Source organism: Mesocricetus auratus, unplaced genomic scaffold (genome assembly GCF_017639785.1).
Source record: "Mesocricetus auratus isolate SY011 unplaced genomic scaffold, BCM_Maur_2.0 Super-Scaffold_4256, whole genome shotgun sequence".
Taxonomy (NCBI): domain Eukaryota; kingdom Metazoa; phylum Chordata; class Mammalia; order Rodentia; family Cricetidae; genus Mesocricetus; species Mesocricetus auratus.
In genome coordinates, this window is record NW_024429182.1 from 24,058,053 (window position 1) to 24,076,972 (window position 18,920).

The following is an 18,920-nucleotide window of genomic DNA, read 5'->3' on the forward strand; positions in this document are numbered from 1 at the left end:
GAAGGTGGAGACAGGGGACTCTGGAGTTCACTGGCCACCCAGCCCAGCCAAACCAGTGAGTTCCAGCAGAAAGTGAGGCCTTGTCTTAAAAACCAATATGAACATGAAGTTGACTTCTGGCCCTCAGGCATATATGTGTGCACACACACCCACAAACCAACACTCAAACCAAAGAGGGAAAAGGAAAAAAAAGGCTGGAGTGTGACTCACTGGTAGGTCTTGCAGAATAAACTATGCCCTAAATTCTGTCCCTACCATGCCAAAAAGAAAGTTCTGGCTAGAGCATGAAAGAATTGAAATCCCTGTTCGCTGTTGCTGGGAATATGAAATGATACAGGTGCTACAGAATACAGAATACCACCGGATCAGCAACTCACTTCATGGTAAATATGCAAAAGAAATCAAAGCTGGAAGCTGCTGCACTAGGAAAGTCAATAAAGGTGATTGCTGGAATCCAATCCCCTTTTCTGGCATGCAGGCATACATACAGGCAGAGCTTTCATATATAAGATACATAGGTAAAGGTGTCTGCTATCAAACCTGTTAACTTGAGTTCAATCCCTAGAACCGATACAGTGAAGAGCAAGAACCAAATACTTCCTCTGACCTCTACATGAGCACCATGGCACACATGACTCTCACCCTACATACACACGAACAATAAATAAGTGGCCAAAAGAATAAAATTCATATTGATATCACCTATCGCTTTTTTTGCTGTTGTTGTTTGGTTTCTTTTCAAGACAGGGTTTCTCTGTGGCTTTGGAAACTATTCTGGAACTAGCTCTTGTAGACCAGGCTAGTCTCGAACTCACAGAGATCCGCCTGCCTCTGCCTCCCAAGTGCTGGGATTAAAGGTGTGCACCACCACTGCCTGACTCACCTATCACTTTAAAAACCAAAATCTTGCTGGGTCGATTTGTCTGGCTTAGAACTCAGGCTGGCTTGGAACTCAGAGGTTCATCTGCTTCTGATGGGATTAAAGGTATGTGATACCACACTCTGCCCCATTTGAAGGAACAACCTATTTACAGAAATCCATTAAAAACATCAGATGTTTTTCTACTCAAGGCCACAATCTTGAATAGAAAAACATTTATTTCCCTGTGACCACCCCTTTTTGGCTTTTTGAGGCAGGGTCCCCTGTGCTCCAGTCTAGACTCAAATGATCCCAAGGAGCAGCCATGCTGAGGTAGGAGCCACTGCACTCAGGAATTTATTTACTTTTGTATCCCATATACTCTGTTAGCTTAAAGCTAATGAGCCAGATACCTAGCTACGGTTTGATTTTAATTTTAGTTTCAGGTTTTTTTTACTTTACACACAGGTACAAGATCCAACACTACTCAAAACATAATACAATAAAATGACCTTCAAATTCCCAGAATAGTAAAATCATTGTTACATTCTATATTGGTTCTGATCAATATAGCTTTAGAACAAGCACTGTTGGTTACTTTGTCTACCCATATCTCCCCCATAAATTAAAATTTCAGTCAATACACATTTCATGATTCCTTATATATTAAACAGTACACCAAATGATAAATTAGCTTGAAAGCAAAATTTCCGCTTCTCCAGGACTATATTACTAACCTGATTTTTCATCTTGGATTTCAAATTCTGCACCAGCAGACCCCAAAAGTGATGCACCATGCTGTAACAATCTGCATATGTCAAATCTGTCAAAATTTAATCGATCTGTAGTAGATGAATCTTCCATAGAACTTTCTGTAGGTTCTAGACAAAGATTAAAAAACATTAATTTGACCACATTAAAAGTGCAGAATGAAAGAATATGGCATAGCATTACTTGTAGTATTGGCTAATATTTAAGAAAAGCAAAGAATAATACAAAATAAAAGTTCACTTAAGTCCAGGTGTTGATGGCGCATGCCTTTGATTCTAGCACTTGGGAGGCAGAGGCAAGTGGATCTCTGTTGAATTCCAGGCCAGCCTGGTCTTCTGGGAAAGCCAGGGCCACACAGAGAAATACTGTTTCAAAAAACCAAAAATAAAATAAAATAAAATTGCTTAAATTAAACACCTTACATTGTCTCAAAGGCATATGCTTTGCTTTAAATTATCAGTATAGACAATCACAAATAATACTACAATCTTTTATGACTATACAATATTCAAAGAGAACAACAAAAAACACTAATTTTGGATAGCAGTATAGCTCAGTAGTAGAATTCCTGCCTGTCATCCACAAGGCCTTGGGTTTAACCCTCAAGACCACAAAATCAAAACAACAAACAAGAAGACAAACACCCTACACTGAGGAGGGACATAAAGAGTTAGCTTGCCAAATATCCATACATAAATTTTCCTGGAGTTTAGAAAATATCATACTACATGGTTTTTCAAACAATAGCAAAAAATTAATTGTTTCATATATTTATACCATATTCACCCTTGGAGGGAAGTAATAAATTTAGTACCCTATAGGATTAAATATTTTTAGAAATATTTATGAAAATACTGTTTATCCATCAGTTTCTTTTTTTAAGTTTAGAGGCAAAAATCATCTTATTCAACATTCTTTCCTAGCAAAGCTGAACCTGAAAATTTGAAAATTAAGCCTTTAAATCAATATTGAAATGATTAAACTACACACTTCACACTGTAGTTAATTCTACAGTTATGTTTTATTTCAAACTACTTTTCCACTTTAAAGGCACCTTGCTTAGTTCTTGGCACTGGATTCCACTCGGGCACATTCTTCACTATAGCTTCAACAGCTTGCCCTGCAGCAATCCGGGTATCCCAATTTGCACTCCTTAAATATATTAATACCTTAAAATTATAAAATAAAATAAATTACACATCAAAAGTTTGTTCCAGTTAACAAGAAAAAATATTAATTTGTTATTAATTTACAATCTAGGATCCTTCAAATAGAACACACTTAGAACTATTAAACTAACTCACAAAGTTTGACTATTCACAAAAAATATTACTATCACTTTGTTTTTACATTTACTATATGTGCATGTGTGGAGGTCAGAGGACAACTTGCAGAAGTTGGTTCTCTCCTTTCACTGTCAGTGATCCAGTAACTGAACTCAAGTGAGCAGACTTGGCTACATCCTCCTTTACCCACTGAGCCATTTCTCCTGCCTTCACTACCATCTTCAAATGGGGAAAGAGGAACCAGGCATGATGATACACATCTTTAATCCCAGCACTCGGGAGGCAGAGGCAGGTGTCTCTCTGTCAGTCTGAGGTCAGCCTGGTCTACAAAGCAAGTTCCAGAACACCTAGAGCTGTTACACAGAGAAACCCTATCTCAAAAAAAATAAAGGAGGGGAGGGGTATTCAAAGGCACTTTCAAAAGAACATAGCTATTTAACACAGTAAAAAAGAAATTTGGGCTGGCAAGATAGCTCAGTTAATAAGTTAAGTTCCTAGCTATGCAAGCATGAAGACCTAAACTCAATAATCCCTAGAACCCAAGTAATAAACCAACATTTATAATCCCAGCACTGGGAGACAGATCTCTCTCTCCTCTCTCCCTCTCTCTCTCTCTCTCTCTCTCTCTCTCTCTCTCTCTCTCTCTCTCTCTCTCTCTCTCTCTCTCTCTCTCTCTCCACACACACACACACACACAGACACACACAGACACAGAGGAAAATAAAGTGTCGTGCCTGGCATGGTTGCCCATGCCTTTAGTGCCAGCATCTAGGAGGCAGAGGCAAGCAGATCTCTGTGAGGCCAGACTAGTTTACAAATCAAGTTCCAGGACAGCCAGACCTGTTACTCAGAGAAACCCTGTTTAGAAAGAAAAAGAAAAGAAACAGAAGGAAGGGAGGGGGCGGGAAGGGGGAGGGAACAAACAAAGAAACACATCTCCATACAATTAAAAAAATGTACATAAATATTCGTGACACTATTTTTCACAACATAAATGTCCACTGACTGAGGAACAGACAAAATGTAGTACTCTGTATAAGTACTGTCCATTCATATCCACAGAATTAACTATCATTTTGCACCACATTACAATATGAACACATTTTTTAAATTTTTTTAAAAGATTTATTTATTTATTATGCATACAGTATTTAGCCTGCATGTATCCCTGCAGGCCAGAAGAGGGCACAAGATCTCATCATAGATGGTTGTGAGCCACCATGTGGCTGCTGGGAATTAAACTCAGGACCTTTGGAAGAGCAGTCAGTGCTCTTAACCTCTGAGCCATCTCTCCAGCCCTGAACACATTATTTTACATGAAACATGTCATCACATACAGCACAATTTGTTTTGTATAAAACATTCAGAGCAAATCTACAAAGCTAGTTTAATGGCTGCTAGAGCCGGGTATGTGATTAAATACTGAGTGTGTGCTAGAACAACTGCTAAAAGGGACGTGGTGTCCTTCTGGGGTGATAAAAACACTTTAAAATTAGATTGTTGTGCCAGGAAATGGTGGCACACACCTTTAATGTCAGCACTCTGTAGGCAGAGGCAGGCAGATCTCTGTGACTTCAAGACCACCCCAGTCTACAGACTGAGTTCCAGGACAATCAGAGAAACCCTGTTTCAAAAAAGGGCGAGGGGGATACTCCCTTGGAGGGCAGTTCTCCATTTCATTCCTTGTAATAAGAAATACATATGCCTCTCCACTCACCTTACAGATGAGTATAATAATGTCTAGTATAAATTCTTTTCCATTCTAAGAATGTGGGGTCTATAGGTATAAAATCAGTCTCTCCGTGTACATATTGGTTAGAAATTCAGATAATATCTGATACTATCAGCCCTCATGGTACCAATCACACAATACATACGAAAGGGGATTTATAACTCTGACCCCTATGCATCAAGCAGGGAGAGACAAACAAGAATGAAAAGAGATGGTTAAACTAGAGTTCAGTCACTAGACTATCTTAGGGCTTCCAATGTCTAGACAATCATGTGTGTTCACCCTGACCTCTAACTAGGTACTTCTCAACCTTCCTAATGCTTTGATCCTTTTAAAACAGTTCCTCATGTTGTGGTAACCCCCAACCATAAAATTATTTTGTTGCTACTTCATAAATATAGTTTTGCTACTGTTAGGAATAATGTAATTATCTGATATGCAGGATAATCTGATGTGAACCCCCAACAGGCTAAGAACCAAAGTATTACTGCTTTATTCTGCATGCCAGGGAATTTAACACATGAAATTTGTCAAATATTAATGTATAGGTACATTTCAGCATATCCACAGTTAAACAAAAATACAGCCATTACATAGGAAAAGACATGTACTAGGACTACAGAAACACTGACCCACCAAATAAGAAATTTCCTATCCCAAGCAGCTTAACTAGCATCATATATTCAAGCATTGCCCATGAGCTAGCTCTCATCCATTTGAAAACTACAAACTATCATATAAGTATTAGTCATTAAGAACAAGTTAGACCACTAACAAACCAGATTAACAACTTAGTTCATCACCAAATTGGGTCAGATTCAAATTTGTTACACCAGCAAAAGGTTCAATATTAACAAATCTCTTAAACAATTCAAATTGACTTAAATACTTTTTCTTTCAAACAAATAGCAACTTTGAAAAACTATCTGGAGAGCTGAAGATATTTAATGGAATTCAAAGAACACAAGGTTACTTAGGGTGAGTTACTTATACTGTTGTTTCTCTGCCCATGAACAAATCTTTATACTTGTATTACATTAAAAAACACTGAGTTCTTACCTTAGATAACAAATTATTTAGTTCATGAGGATGAAGCTTCACTACTTCTCCAAGCTGCTGTGCAGCAGCTTTTCTTGTAACTGGAGTAGTGCCGGTATCCAGTAAGATAAAAAGGCGATCAAGTCTATAATAATAGCAAAATTACAACAGTTAATCTGGATGTGTTTCCTCATAAACTTGAGGCAAAAAATATATCAAACACCTCTGAAGTCAGGTGGTAGTGGCACACACTTTTAGCCTCAGTACTCGGGAGGCAGAGGCAGGCCGATCTCTGTGAGTTCGAGGCCAGCCTGATCTACAGAGCAAGTTCCAGGACAGCCTCCAAAACAATACAGAGAAACTCTACTCTGTCTTAAAAAACAAAAACAAAGCAAAACCCTCTGAACAAAGCATATGCCTATAAGCCCAGTACCTGAGAAGGAGCAGAAAGATCAAGAGTTACACACGCAGTTATGTAGCAAATTCAAGGTCAACCTGAGCTATGCAAAACCTTGTCTTGAACACACACACACACACACACACACACACACACACACACACACACACACACAAATTTAAATGATCTGTATCATGGCAGGAGGAAGAAGGAAGAGGAGCCAGTAATAAACTGACGGTGGTGGTGGTGGTTCAAGGCTGTAATCCCAGCATTAGAAAGCTAAGGCTAGACTGTCACAAATTCAAGGCCAACCAAAACTATACAGTGAGGTCCAGTCCAGCCTGGGCTCCAGAGAAGACCTTATCTCAAAAAATACATAAATGAAATTTAAAAAGAGCTAGCCATTAGAAAAAAAAAAAAGAAGAAACATGCAACTTGCAAAGTAAATAATATGGCTTGGTTATAATTCAGGGTAAACAGAAAACAACAGGATGATCAGGTACAATTCCTAGTAGTTGGGAGGCAGGCAGAGGCAGAAACAGACTGTAAGCTTGAGGCCAGTCTAGTCTACAGAAAGTCTTCCCAACCAGTCAGGGCTGCATAAGGAGACCTTGTCTAAATAAATAATAAACCAATGAAAGAGGAAAAATGGAAGAGAGGGAGGGAAGGGAAGGGGAGGGAGGGGGAGAGAAAGAAAGAGAGAGGGGGGAGGGAGGGAGAGAGGGGGGGGAAATACAGTATCTTGCAAAGAAAAGGAAAATACACTTACAGAAGTAACATGGAAAACTTGACTATGGTGCAACAAAAATCTTGGGTCAATATTAATAGTATTGAAGTGTTCAACTATTTCAGAACAAAATGCTGAAACATGGTTTACATTTTATAGTTTAAGGGTATTATAAGGAAGATAGAGCTCACGAAAATTCCTTTAAGCAATTAAAGCTAAAGGCAAATGAAAAATAATATAACACAGTTAAAGCCCAAAAGAAATGCAAAGATTAATTTAAACATATACAGTACATATAGACAGTGTTTCTTCTTCCTGCTCATCCACAGCTATCTAAACACTTGCCTTTACCCTTCTGTGGAATATAAAATACCTCCACAGATGAATGTGTTGAAGTTTGATCCCCAGTATTTGGTGCTATTTGGAAATGTAGTTTAAGCTTTCAGGATGTATACCTAGCTGAAGGAAGTAGATCACTGGGGATATGTCTTCAAAGGGTATCTCTGCCTCTCTGTTGTGGGGATATTTTATTTATGCTATAACAAATAAAGCTTGCCTGAAGATCAAGTGCAAAACTAGCCACACTAGTTAGCCATAGAGGCCAGGCAGTGGTAGCGCATACCTTTAATCCTAGTAATCAGGAGACAGAAGCAGAGGGAGGGATCTGTTAGCACAAGGCCACCCTGGGCTATACAAGATTGAATCTAAAAGAGAAACAGAGCTCACACACAAGTGATCCCAGCACTTGGGATCACACACCTTTAACCCCAGCACTAAGGAGGTGGAGACATGAGTGATATGGCTAGGAGAAGAGAGGAATATAAAATGGGAGGAGACAGGAGCTCAGTGCAGTCTGAGCAGCAGTCACTCTGAGGAGCAGTCAGTCTGAGGATGAAATCTGAGGAGATGATTACCCCTTTGGTCTGAGCACTGATAGAGGTAAGAACTCTAGTGGCTGGCTGATCTGCTTCTCTGACCTTCAGCCTTGACCCCCGATAGCTGACACTGGGTTTCTACTTCCATTATTAAGAGAATTCGTGATACACTATGTCTCTTTCTTCCTTTCCATTCTCTGCTTGGGGGTGAGCAGTCCTACACTACCATGTCTGATGGGGGATGTTCTTCTATATGCTGTGACTATTGGTTGATGAATAAAGCTGTTTCGACCAATGGACAGGCAGGATTTAGCCAGGTGAGAAAACCAAACAGGGATAAAGGTAGTAGGTAAAGTAAAGGAGACACCATGTAGCTGCTGAGGAAGCAAGAAGCCCAGGCATCACGGATATGCCAAGACCACGTGGAGATACACAGATTAATGGAAATGTATTAATAATTAAGAGAGCGCTAGCCAATAAGAAGCCTAAGCCATCACTCTCTCTCTCTCTCTCTCCTTTCTTTTTTTAACATTTTTTTAAAGATTCATTTATGTATTTACAGTATTTTGTCTGCATGTATGCCTGCAGGCCAGAAGTGGGAGCCAGATCTCATTACAGATGGTTTTGAGCCACCATATGGTTGTTGGGAATTGAACTCAGGTCCTCTGGAAGAGCAGCCAGTGCTCTTAACCCCTGAGCCATCTCTCCAGCCCCCTTTAACATTCTTTTATTAGTTTATTTTTTACACTACAATTCCAGTTCCCCCTCTCTCCTACTGCCCCCCACCCCCCAACTGCAAAGATCTCTTGATCTCTATTTTCTATATGTTCCTTTAGGGCCAAACATCTTCAGCAAATGCTTAAATATTAAATACATATATTCCTGGGGCTGGTAAGACAACTCAGTCAGAATGTAGACCACACATTTCAGAAAACAAGCATTGTGGTGCACACTTTGTAATCCTGCTGGGAAGGCAGACAGGTAGGTTCCTGGGGCTCAATGACCAGTCAACGTATTCTTATCAGGGATAAAATGTTCATTATCATAGAAATGCCAAAGATTGTCATTAGACCTCACACAAATATACATACACCTAATAATGTGAAATTTAATCCTAGAAAATCTGAATTATAAACACTTGTAGGTCACCAATTAAACCTTTAAGATCCAACTCTAATAGCATTTTTATAAATTCAAATTTTCTTGACTCTTCTATGACTTTTGACCAGCAAGTATTTATTTATTTATTTATTTATTTATTTATTTATTTATATTTTTTTTTGGTTTTTACGAGACAGAGTTTCTCTGTATTGTTTTGAAGGCTGTCGGTCCAGCCCAGCCTCGAACTCACAGAGATCCGCCTGCCTCTGCCTCCCGAGTGCTGGAATCAAAGGCATGCGCCACCAATGCCCGGCTCCAGTTTTTTAGGAAACTACATACTATTGTTTGTTTATAACCAGTACTAAAAGAGTACCCAAATTAGCTCATCTACACACTTCCAACTGCTTTTAAGTACATATAAATTCATACTAAATGTGATTTGGTTGTCAGATTAACTTCTTTTTTTTTATTTATTTTTCAGTTTAAATTTAGATAAGAAACAAGGTTGCTTCCCAAGTCAGTTCCAGGTCCCTCCCCTACTCCCGTGCCCTCCCCCCAACCTCCCCATTATCCCCTCATTTCCCCAGGGAGGGTGAGGCCCTCCATGGGGGTGTCCATAGTCTGCCATTTCATCCAGGGCAGGGCCTAGACCCTCCCCAGATTAACTTCTTAAAGTATACTGAAACTTTCAGTGACTCACCCTCATCTACCACACAGTAATATTGTTATATTATTTTTCCCTTTATAAAATCAATCTCTTCTCTCTCCCTCTCTCTCTCTCTCTCCCTCCTTGCCCCCAAGACAGGTCTGGCTGTCCAAGAACTCACTCTGCAGACCAGGTTGGACTGACTCACAGAGACTGGCCTGCTTCTGCCTCCTAAATGCTGGGATTAAAGGGGTGTACCACTACTGCCTAGCAAACTAAAATTTTAATCTATTTTATTTTGTAGATAGGGTCCTCATGTAGCTTAAGACTTGCCTTGAACTCTTGATACAGCTGAGGCTGGCCATGAAACCCTGATCTTTCTACCTCCACTCCCAAGGGTTGGTATTACAGGTGTGTGTCACCATGCCTAGTTTAAGGGATAGTGGGATTAGTATAAAATGCAGGGCTTTATGCATTCAAGTGCTCTAACAACTGAGCTACAGCCACAGTTTCAACAATATCTTATAAACTGGGCTTGGGAATACATGACTATCATCTTGAGTTTAAACTTAACCTGTGCTATATAACCAAAATATTGTCTTGGTTTCACCAATAAACCTTTGTATTAGTTTGTTTCTATTGCTGTCATAAAACACCATGACTGAATAAAGAGTATAAATAAATAAATAAAAAATAAACAGATAGATAGATAGATAGATAGATAGATAGATAGATAGATAGATAGATAGATAGATAGATAGAGGCGCCATAACAGATAGATGTAGCAGTACATATCCTGCCTGGGAAGCTCACGGGCCAGTTAACCTGGCTTATAGAACAGTGGTGGAGATGATGACAAGAGACACTGTCTCAAAAAAAGTGGAAGCACCTGACAGTGGTGGCACATGCCTTTAATCGCAGCAATCAGGAGGCAAAGGCAGGTATTTGTGTATGAGTTCAAGGCCAGCCTGGTCTGTTACATAGAAAATCCTGTCTAGGGAAAAAAAGAAAAGGTAGAGAGACAAGTACTGACCTGAGGGATAGTCCTCTGTTGCCATGGATCTCTGATACCTCTCTAACCCAATGCTGACCCTATCTATCCCACAAAGTTCCTCTTCTTACCCTCCCCTCTTTCTGCAGTCTATCCCAATGCCACATCTCTGCTCAACTATTAGTCAAATGCCCTGAGATCATTGTCTCCTTCAATTCTGGTTTGTTTATTATTACTTCTTTCATCATAGAAGCAACCAAAATCGCCTTCTTGACTAAAGAAATAAACACACAAGAATATTTCTCTAGTATTATTGATTAAACAACTTTTGAGAATTCCCATTCCTCATTTGAGACAGCAAATTTGAGACCACAAAAAAAAAAAAAAAAGGAAAAACAAGCTGGGTGGTGGTGGCGCTGGCCTTTAATCCCAGCACTCGGGAGGCAGAGGCAGGCAGATCTCTGTGAGTTCGAGGCCAGCCTGGTCTACAAGAGCTAGTTCCAGGACAGCCTCCAAAGTCACAGAGAAACCCTGCCTCAAAAAAAAAAACAAAAACAAAAAAAGGAAAACAAAGGAATGAACAGAGAAGGTCTGACAAGAGGGCAGACTGACCTGTTAATCTAGGGTAGCCAGCTGGGAGACAGATAGGAACTCATCAAGGCAGGCCACAGTGAACCGTGTGAACTGGTAGAGGGGGGAAACACTTGAGGTAAGTCAGTATCTATTGGATGGTAGGCACAGCCCTGGAGGAGGTAAGTCAGCATCTATTGGATGGTAGGCACAGCCCTGGAGGAGGTAAGTCAGCATCTATTGGATGGTAGGCACAGCCCTGGAGGAGGTAAGTCAGTATCTATTGGATGGTAGGCACAGCCCTGGAGGAGGGAGTTAGATGACAAGAGAAAGTAAAGGGCGAGAGGGTTTGAAACACAGCGCTTTTCCTCCCTCCCCCCTTCCTGCCTTCCTAACCCTGACCCTCCCCATATGAGGGGATGTTTGTTACATTGTTAACTTACATGTATAGGTGTTTTACCTGTATCCATCTACCCATCCTGTGTGTGCCTGGTGCCAGTGGAAGCAAGAAAAGGGTGTTGGGTCCCTGGAACTGGAGCTTACAGATAGTTGAGATCCACCATGTGTGAGTACTAGGAATCCAACCCAGATCCTCTGTAAAAGCATACAGTGGTTTTAACTCTGGGCATCTCTCCAACCCCACTGTTTGTCTTTTCTGATTTGGGGGGGGGGTTGTGGTGATGGTTCAAGACAGGGTTTTTCTGTGATTCCTGGCTGTCCTGGGCCTTGTTCTGGAGAACAGGCTGGTCTCGAACTCAAGAGACCACCTGAGTTGCCATGCTTGTGCCCCAGCAGATCCATTGTTTTTTTTTTTATTTTATTTTATTTTATTTATTTATTTTGGTTTTTCAAGACAGGGTTTCTCTGTATTGTTTTGGAGGCTCTCTTGGAACTCGCTTTGTAAACCAGGATGGCCTCGAACTCACAGAGACCCTCCTGCCTCTGCCTCCTGAGTTCTGGGATTAAAGGTGTATGCCACCAAGACCCAGCGCCCATTGTCTGTTTTTAAGACAAGGTCTCACTATATAAGAGTTCAGGTTGGCTTAGTACTTAAGATCATCCTGTCTCCGTCTCCAGAGTACTAGGATCACAGGTATTTTCCATGCTTGATTACCACAAAAAAACTTTAGCCAGGTATGGTGGTACACACCCTTAACCCCAGCACTCAAGGAGGCAGAAGCAAGCAGATCTCTGTGAGTTTGAGACCTGCCTCATCTACACACTGAGTTGTAGATCAGCCAGAGTTAGACAGTGAGACTCTCTCTTAATTCTCAGAAGGATATACATATGGAAGAAACAGATAACAAACGCAGAGTTGAATGGAAGGTAGCAGAGACTACAGAGTAATTTAAATAAGATTTAAGGTATTTCAGGTTAGAAAGATGGCTCAGTGCTTAAAGAGTACTTGTTGCTCTTGCAGAGACCCTAAGTTCAGTTCTCAACACCCACATTAAGTAGCTTACAACTATCTATAACTCCAATCCCAGGGGATCTGAAACTCTTCTGGCCTCCATGGACACTGCACATGAGAATAACACATACACTCAGGCATATAGAGTAACAAATCTTTTTTAAAATAAGGTAATTATATTTGACAATATTCACTGGTTTTGAATCTACTGATGCTAAGAAATCTAGTCTGTTTTCAATTCAGAAAAATACTGAAGACATGAATCATGTTTGTTTTACCAAAGTGATTTCAAACAAGAGTCCTGAAAATTGCCTTAAAAGGGTAAAGTGCATATGGATGTTTGTGAAAGTACTGCAATGTAACCTCTCTCCTCTCTAGATGTTGACAATATAATTTGTAACAGTTAAACTATTAAAAAGAAACAGAAATCTTGTACATTTTGAACTATAGCATGCCCCAGATTGCAACTGCAGCTAGCAATAGCTAGATAAATAAATAAATGAATAAATAAAACAAAACAAAAACCCTACATTTCTACTCTATGCCTACCCAAAAAGGAAAAAAGAAAGAAATTTCAGAATTCTTATAATTTAATCTCTGAAAAACTGGGAAGGACAACTGACAAAATTGCTCACAAAAGTGGTAATGTAATCTCAGCTAAGAGTGACTAGCAGGACTATAGGCTATCTCAGGACACAAAGGGACATAAAATAAATAATCATAAATTGCAGTGATCCAACAATGGTGCTGAAAAATTGCTCAGTGGTTAAGAGCACTGGCTGTTTATGCAGAGGACCTGGGCTTGGTTGCAGCAGCCATATGAAAGCTCCCACACAGTAGACAGATCACAACCACCTGTAACTCCAGTCCCAGGGATCTGATGTCCTTCATCTAGTTCTCACGGTCACTGCACAGACAGAAACAGAAACACAGACACACATGTAAAATAAATCTTAAAAAAAAAAAAAAAAGCAATGAGCTGGGTGGTGGCGCACACCTTTAATCCCAACAGTCAGGAGGCAGAGGCAGGTGGCTCTCTGTTAGTTGGAGGCCAGTCTGATGTACAGAGTAAGTTCCAGGATAGGCTCCATAGCTACAGATAAACCCTGTCTCAAAAAACCAAAAAGAGGCGCTGGAGAGATGGCTCAGAGGTTAACAGCACTGACTGCTCTTCCAGAAGTCCTGAGTTCAATTCCCAGCAACTACATGGTGGCTCACAACCATCTGTAATGAAATCTGGTGCCCTCTTCTGGCCTGTGGACATACATGCAGACAGAATACTGTATACGTAATAAATCTTAAAAAAAAAAAAGCAATAATCAGTCAAGTTTGCCCATTTGGGTGCTTTTAGGTTTTTGGTTTTTTGTTTGTTTTGAGATAGGGTTCCACTGTATACATAGCTCTAACTGTCTTGGAACTAGCTCTGTGGACCAGGCTGGCTTTCAACTCAGGGATCCTCCTGCCTCTGCCTCCTGAGTGCTGGGATCAAGGGCATTCACCACCATCTCCTAGCCATTTTGTTATTTTTGTCACGTGTAATTAAATAAAGTTTAACATAATGATTGCCTGTGCTGTTTAAGAAGGAGAGCCAGGCGTTGGTGGCACACGCCTTTAATCCCAGCACTTGGGAGGCAGAGGTAGGCGGAGAGTTCCAAGACAGCCTCCAAAACAATACAGAGAAACCCTGTCTCGGAAAAAAAAAAGAAAGAAAGAAAGAAGGAGAATAAGCCAGGCAGTGGTGTTGCATGCCTTTAATCTTAGCACTTGCAAGACAGAGGCAGACAGATCTCTGAGTTCAAGGATAGCCAGATCTACAAAGTGAGTTCCAGGACTACACAGAGAAACACTGTCTTGGGGAAAGAAAGGGGGAAAGGAGGGAGAGAGAAAAGTAGGAGGGAGGGAGAGAGAGAGGGTGGGTAAATAAATGCTGGTCTGAACACTGCACCAAGTACCTCATATCAAGTTATTTTCCACGAAGTTCTCTACTGTTTTAAAATGTATATCTTCCAGTTCACACTGAGGGTAGCATAAAACCAAGTTGATGTTTCTTTCTAAACAAGAAAGCAGACTAACTTAAGACGCCATGTAGGCAGATGTGAAACCACACAGTCTAGTGCAAGCACAGGTGGAGAATGCTTTGGTTCTATTATAATTCTAGTACCTAGAACAGAGAAGTATTCCATAAATAGGGCTAATGAGTGATGGTGAAAAGGTATAATCAAGCTGTTATTCCCTTAAGCTATTTTTCTGTACTCCACCCCCATCCAACAACTTATAGTTTCTTTCATGACTTTATCTTAAAGATGAAAAAATAGTAAGCTAGACTCTTTGGCATAAATACATATGGCTTACAATTATACGAAATTACACCTTTTTAAATGGTTAAAATGACAAATTTTGTTGTGGTACCACAATCAAAAACAAAAACATGGCTGAGAGTGTTGGACAGTGATAGGAGACTTGCCTACCATGCATACCTTGTAAGGTTCTAGATTTAATATCCAACACAGTAAATTTAGCAAACTTTATAAATGTACTTTGAGAAATAAACCAAATCAATAGGTTGAAGTTTACCACAGTGTGATGGAATGTCTTCTATAATACCTCCTCTACTTTTTCCTGATTGTCTCTGAATTTTCTAAAGTATGGAATATTTTTAAAAATGTAATTTACAGCCGGGCGGTAGTGGCGCACGCCTTTAATCCCAGCACTCGGGAGGCAGAGACAGGCGGATCTCTGTGAGTTCGAGGCCGGGCTGGACCGATAGCCTCCGAAACAATACAGAGGAACCCTGTCTCGTAAAAACCAAAAAAAAAAAATGTAATTTACAATACTTCCTATCAATTTTCTTCTTCTTCTTCTTCTTCTTCTTCTTCTTCTTCTTCCTCTCCCTCTCCCTCTCCCTCTCCCTCTCCCTCTCTCTCTTCAAGATAGGGTTTCTCTCTGTCAAACAGTCTTGCTGTCCTGGAACTCACTCTGTAGACCAGGTTGGGCCCTAACTCACAGATATCCACCTGTCTCTGCTCCCCGAGTGCTGGGATTACAGGTGTGAGCCAACATTGCCTGCCTCAAGCTCTCTTTTCTTTTCTTTTCTTTCCTTTTCTTTTCTTTTGCAACAGTGTTTCTCTGGATAGCCCTGACTGTCCTGGAACTGGTCCCATAGACCAGGATGGCCTCAAACTCAAGAGATCTACCTGCCTCCAGAGTGCTGGGAGTAAAGGAGTACATCACCACGGCCCAGCTCCCTGTCAATCTTATAAAGGCTAAAATTAGATAGTAAGGGAGGAGGAGTAGGCATAGCATACTTGTATTGACCCATATAAGTAATTATTTCCCCTGTCCTTAGCACTTTCCCACATCAAGGAACTTCCTTTTGTCAGCATGCAAGCTCAGCACTGAGAAAGCAAACTCAGAAGGTCCCAAGTCACCAGATCATGGGGGTGGGAATGAGGCTAGAAGGCAATACTTCCTCTTACTTGTAGAATAGGACTAGAGATACAATGTTTCTCTAAAGTATTAGCAGTGTAGTAAGAATTAACAAGACTGAGCAAAAGTTCTGTTCCTATGTAACAATTTGTTAAAAGACATATTTCCGGTTTTTTCTTCCCTGAATCTTTAGTGGCTATATCACTTTCAATTCATAGACGGGAGGAAGGGCTTCTAAAATAAATCCTCAATGTTGTCAAAATACTTTTTTTTCCCCACAGCGTTTCTCTGTATTGTTTTGGAGACTGACCTGGAATTCACTCTGTAGACCAGGCTGGCCTTGAACTCACAGAGATCCCTGCCTCTACCTCCCAAGTGCTGGGATTAAAGGCATGTGCCACCAAGGCCCAGCTCCAAAATACTTAAGACATTAGCTTTTATTTGTAAATCCGAGAAAAAAATAACAAAAACAGAACTCACAGAAAATAAATAAATCTCTTTTGTAAAACATACAATATTTTCTAACCTACATACAAGCGGGGCATGGGTGTGCATGCCTGTAAGTCCAGCAGTCAGGAGGTTGAGAGAAGAGGGCCACCAACTGGACTTTGGCTTTGGCTACATAAGCAAGACCCAACCACAAAGAAAGGCAAATCTAGGTTAAACTTAGAACCTAACAGTTACAGAATCACTACCAGTGAATAAGCCTTAACAAAAACCTACCAAGGTAGCCTTTTCTGTTTTAATTCCCACTAAGTAAAAGAGATAACAGTGTTTCACAAAGCAAGAAGATGGAATTCAAAGATTTAGCAAGTAGAACTATTTTTTAAATCATTTTTTATTTTAATTTTAAATAGCTTGTTTTACATGTCAATCCCAGTTCCCTCTCCCTCCCCAAGCAAGTAGAACTATTTGCAAGCAACACCACAAGCTCTTAACAAGTACTTTGGTTGGGGGGGGTAAAAGTTTATGGGAGAAAAATCACATAGTAAGTTAGTTTAGCTGACTTTCCACAATACACATTTTAATAGCAATTAAACTTTTAAATTCTGACATATATATTCTCTCTTGCAAGCACCTAAAAGAGAAACTATTTTCCAATGATATCTTACTGAATTTTACAGAGAATTTCACTCTGAGTTTGCAATCTTAAAGACTCAGTTATTTATATAAAATTCATATCCTCATCCACAGATGAAAAGCTCACACCTTGCCACAGTCTAACTACAATAAAGCCAATCCTTATAACAATACAAGCAGAATCAAAATTTTTGATCATGCCGGGCGGTGGTGACGCACGCCTTTGATCCCAGCACTCGGGAGGCAGAGGCAGGCAGATCTCTGTGAGTTCGAGGCCGGGCTGGACCGATAGCCTCCAAAACAATACAGAGAAACCCTGTCTCGTAAAAACCAAAAAAAATTTTTTTGATCATATAAAATGTAGGGTTAGATTATATACAGTTTTCATCATTAAAAAGCCATGTTATAACAGGACTTGTTTAATACTATTAAGATGGTTTTTGTTTGTTTGTTGTGTTGTTGTCCTTGCTGTCCTGGAACTCACTCTGGAGACCAGGATGGCCTGCCTCTGCATCTCAAGTGCTGGGAGTAAAGGTGTACGCCACCACCACCCAGCTTGATGATTTATTTTTAAAAACATGATCCTGGGTTCTGCAGTTTAGAGCACTGGCTCCTCTTCCAAAGGTCCTGAGTTCAATTTCCAGCAACCACAAGGTAGCTCTCACAACCAACTATAATGGGATCTGATGCCCTCTTCTGGCATGGAGGTGTACATGCAGATAAAGCACTCACATAAAATAAATAGATCTCTTTTGTAAAGCACTTTCCTGTTCTCCCAGATGACCTGAGTGGAATAGCCAGCACTCATGTCAATACACTCACAATAAACTGTAGCTCCAGTTCCAGGGAATTTGATGCCTATGGCCTCCAAGGTCACCTGTACTCACATACACATATCCCACATAGAGGCACAAACATAACATAATTAAAACTAATAAAATATTTTAAACTATGACCTTTATACTTTTATAAGCATATATAATACACTTATAAATATGCAAAGCTAAAGTAAATGTGTTTCTTCCCAGAAACAACAAAAAAAGCATAGCTAGGTGTCTGACCTGTCCTGTTAGTGCACTATAAACCTAGCTCTCCAGAGGAAGGGACAGGCTGATAGCTAGTTGCAGCCCAGCCTGGGGTACTGAAATTCAGTTGTAATTTAGTGGTAAATTATTTGCATGGTATTCTAAGTCCCCAGTATAACCAAGCAACAAAAACCTATAGCTGAACTAGGTAGGAAACACTAAGAAAGTGGCACATGCCTGTGGTCTGTTACAGGAAACGGAAATGAGAACAGCTTGGGCACTACATTGAGATCCCTGTCTCCTAAAAGAAAGAAGAAACCCTAAATAGCATAAGTAAAGTAAAACTCAGGAAGAAGGCTTCCTGAACAAAGTGATACATGTAAGCACTGAGGTACAACTAAGACTGTGATGAGAAAGACTTGAGATGGTCCCAGAAATAAAGAATGGGAGGTAAAAACATTCTGGGGAAGGAAAACAAAAGTGAGGGAGGGATGTAAGTGCAGAGAGCACAATGCAAAAATGAAGCAAGAGGCGTTGGAGAGATGGCTCAGAGGTTAAGAGTACTGACTGCTCTTCCAGAGGTCCTGAGTTCAATTCCCAGCAACCACATGGTGGCTCACAACCATCTGTAATGAGATCTGGTGCCCTCTTCTGATATGCAACAGAAAGCTAGCAAGTTTTAAGCAGAAAAATAATAGCATTAAAATTTGCATATTAGCAAATAACACATCTGAGGTGATAAATAAATTAGATACCAGTGGGAGCAAGAACAAGGAAAGGTGACAGCATTTGACAGGTGGGCCTCAAACGGCCGCTCTATCCGAGACTCAAGGCTGAAAGAGAAAACTGACTCCAAAAGTTGTCTCTGCCCTCCACATGTACACTCACACAAACATCACTCACAAAAAATATTGTTTAAAGAGATGCCTTTCAAAAAAAATAGAAAGGAAGGATAAAAGAGAGATGCATTTCTGTTTGCTTCCTA

At 40.3% G+C, this 18,920-nt stretch overlaps 1 protein-coding gene across 1 annotated transcript in view; it reads right to left on the minus strand.

Annotated features, from left to right (window-relative positions):
* Btaf1 (B-TFIID TATA-box binding protein associated factor 1) overlaps positions 1-18,920 on the minus strand; it is an 88,859-nt gene that overhangs the window by 67,371 nt on the left and 2,568 nt on the right. Inside the window, exons 2-4 of the mRNA XM_040745067.1 lie at positions 5,708-5,831; positions 2,685-2,799; positions 1,597-1,740 (exon numbers count right to left, since the gene is read on the minus strand). Coding sequence (XP_040601001.1) covers positions 1,597-1,740; positions 2,685-2,799; positions 5,708-5,831 — 383 coding nt within the window. The remainder of the gene's footprint in view (positions 1-1,596; positions 1,741-2,684; positions 2,800-5,707; positions 5,832-18,920) is intronic.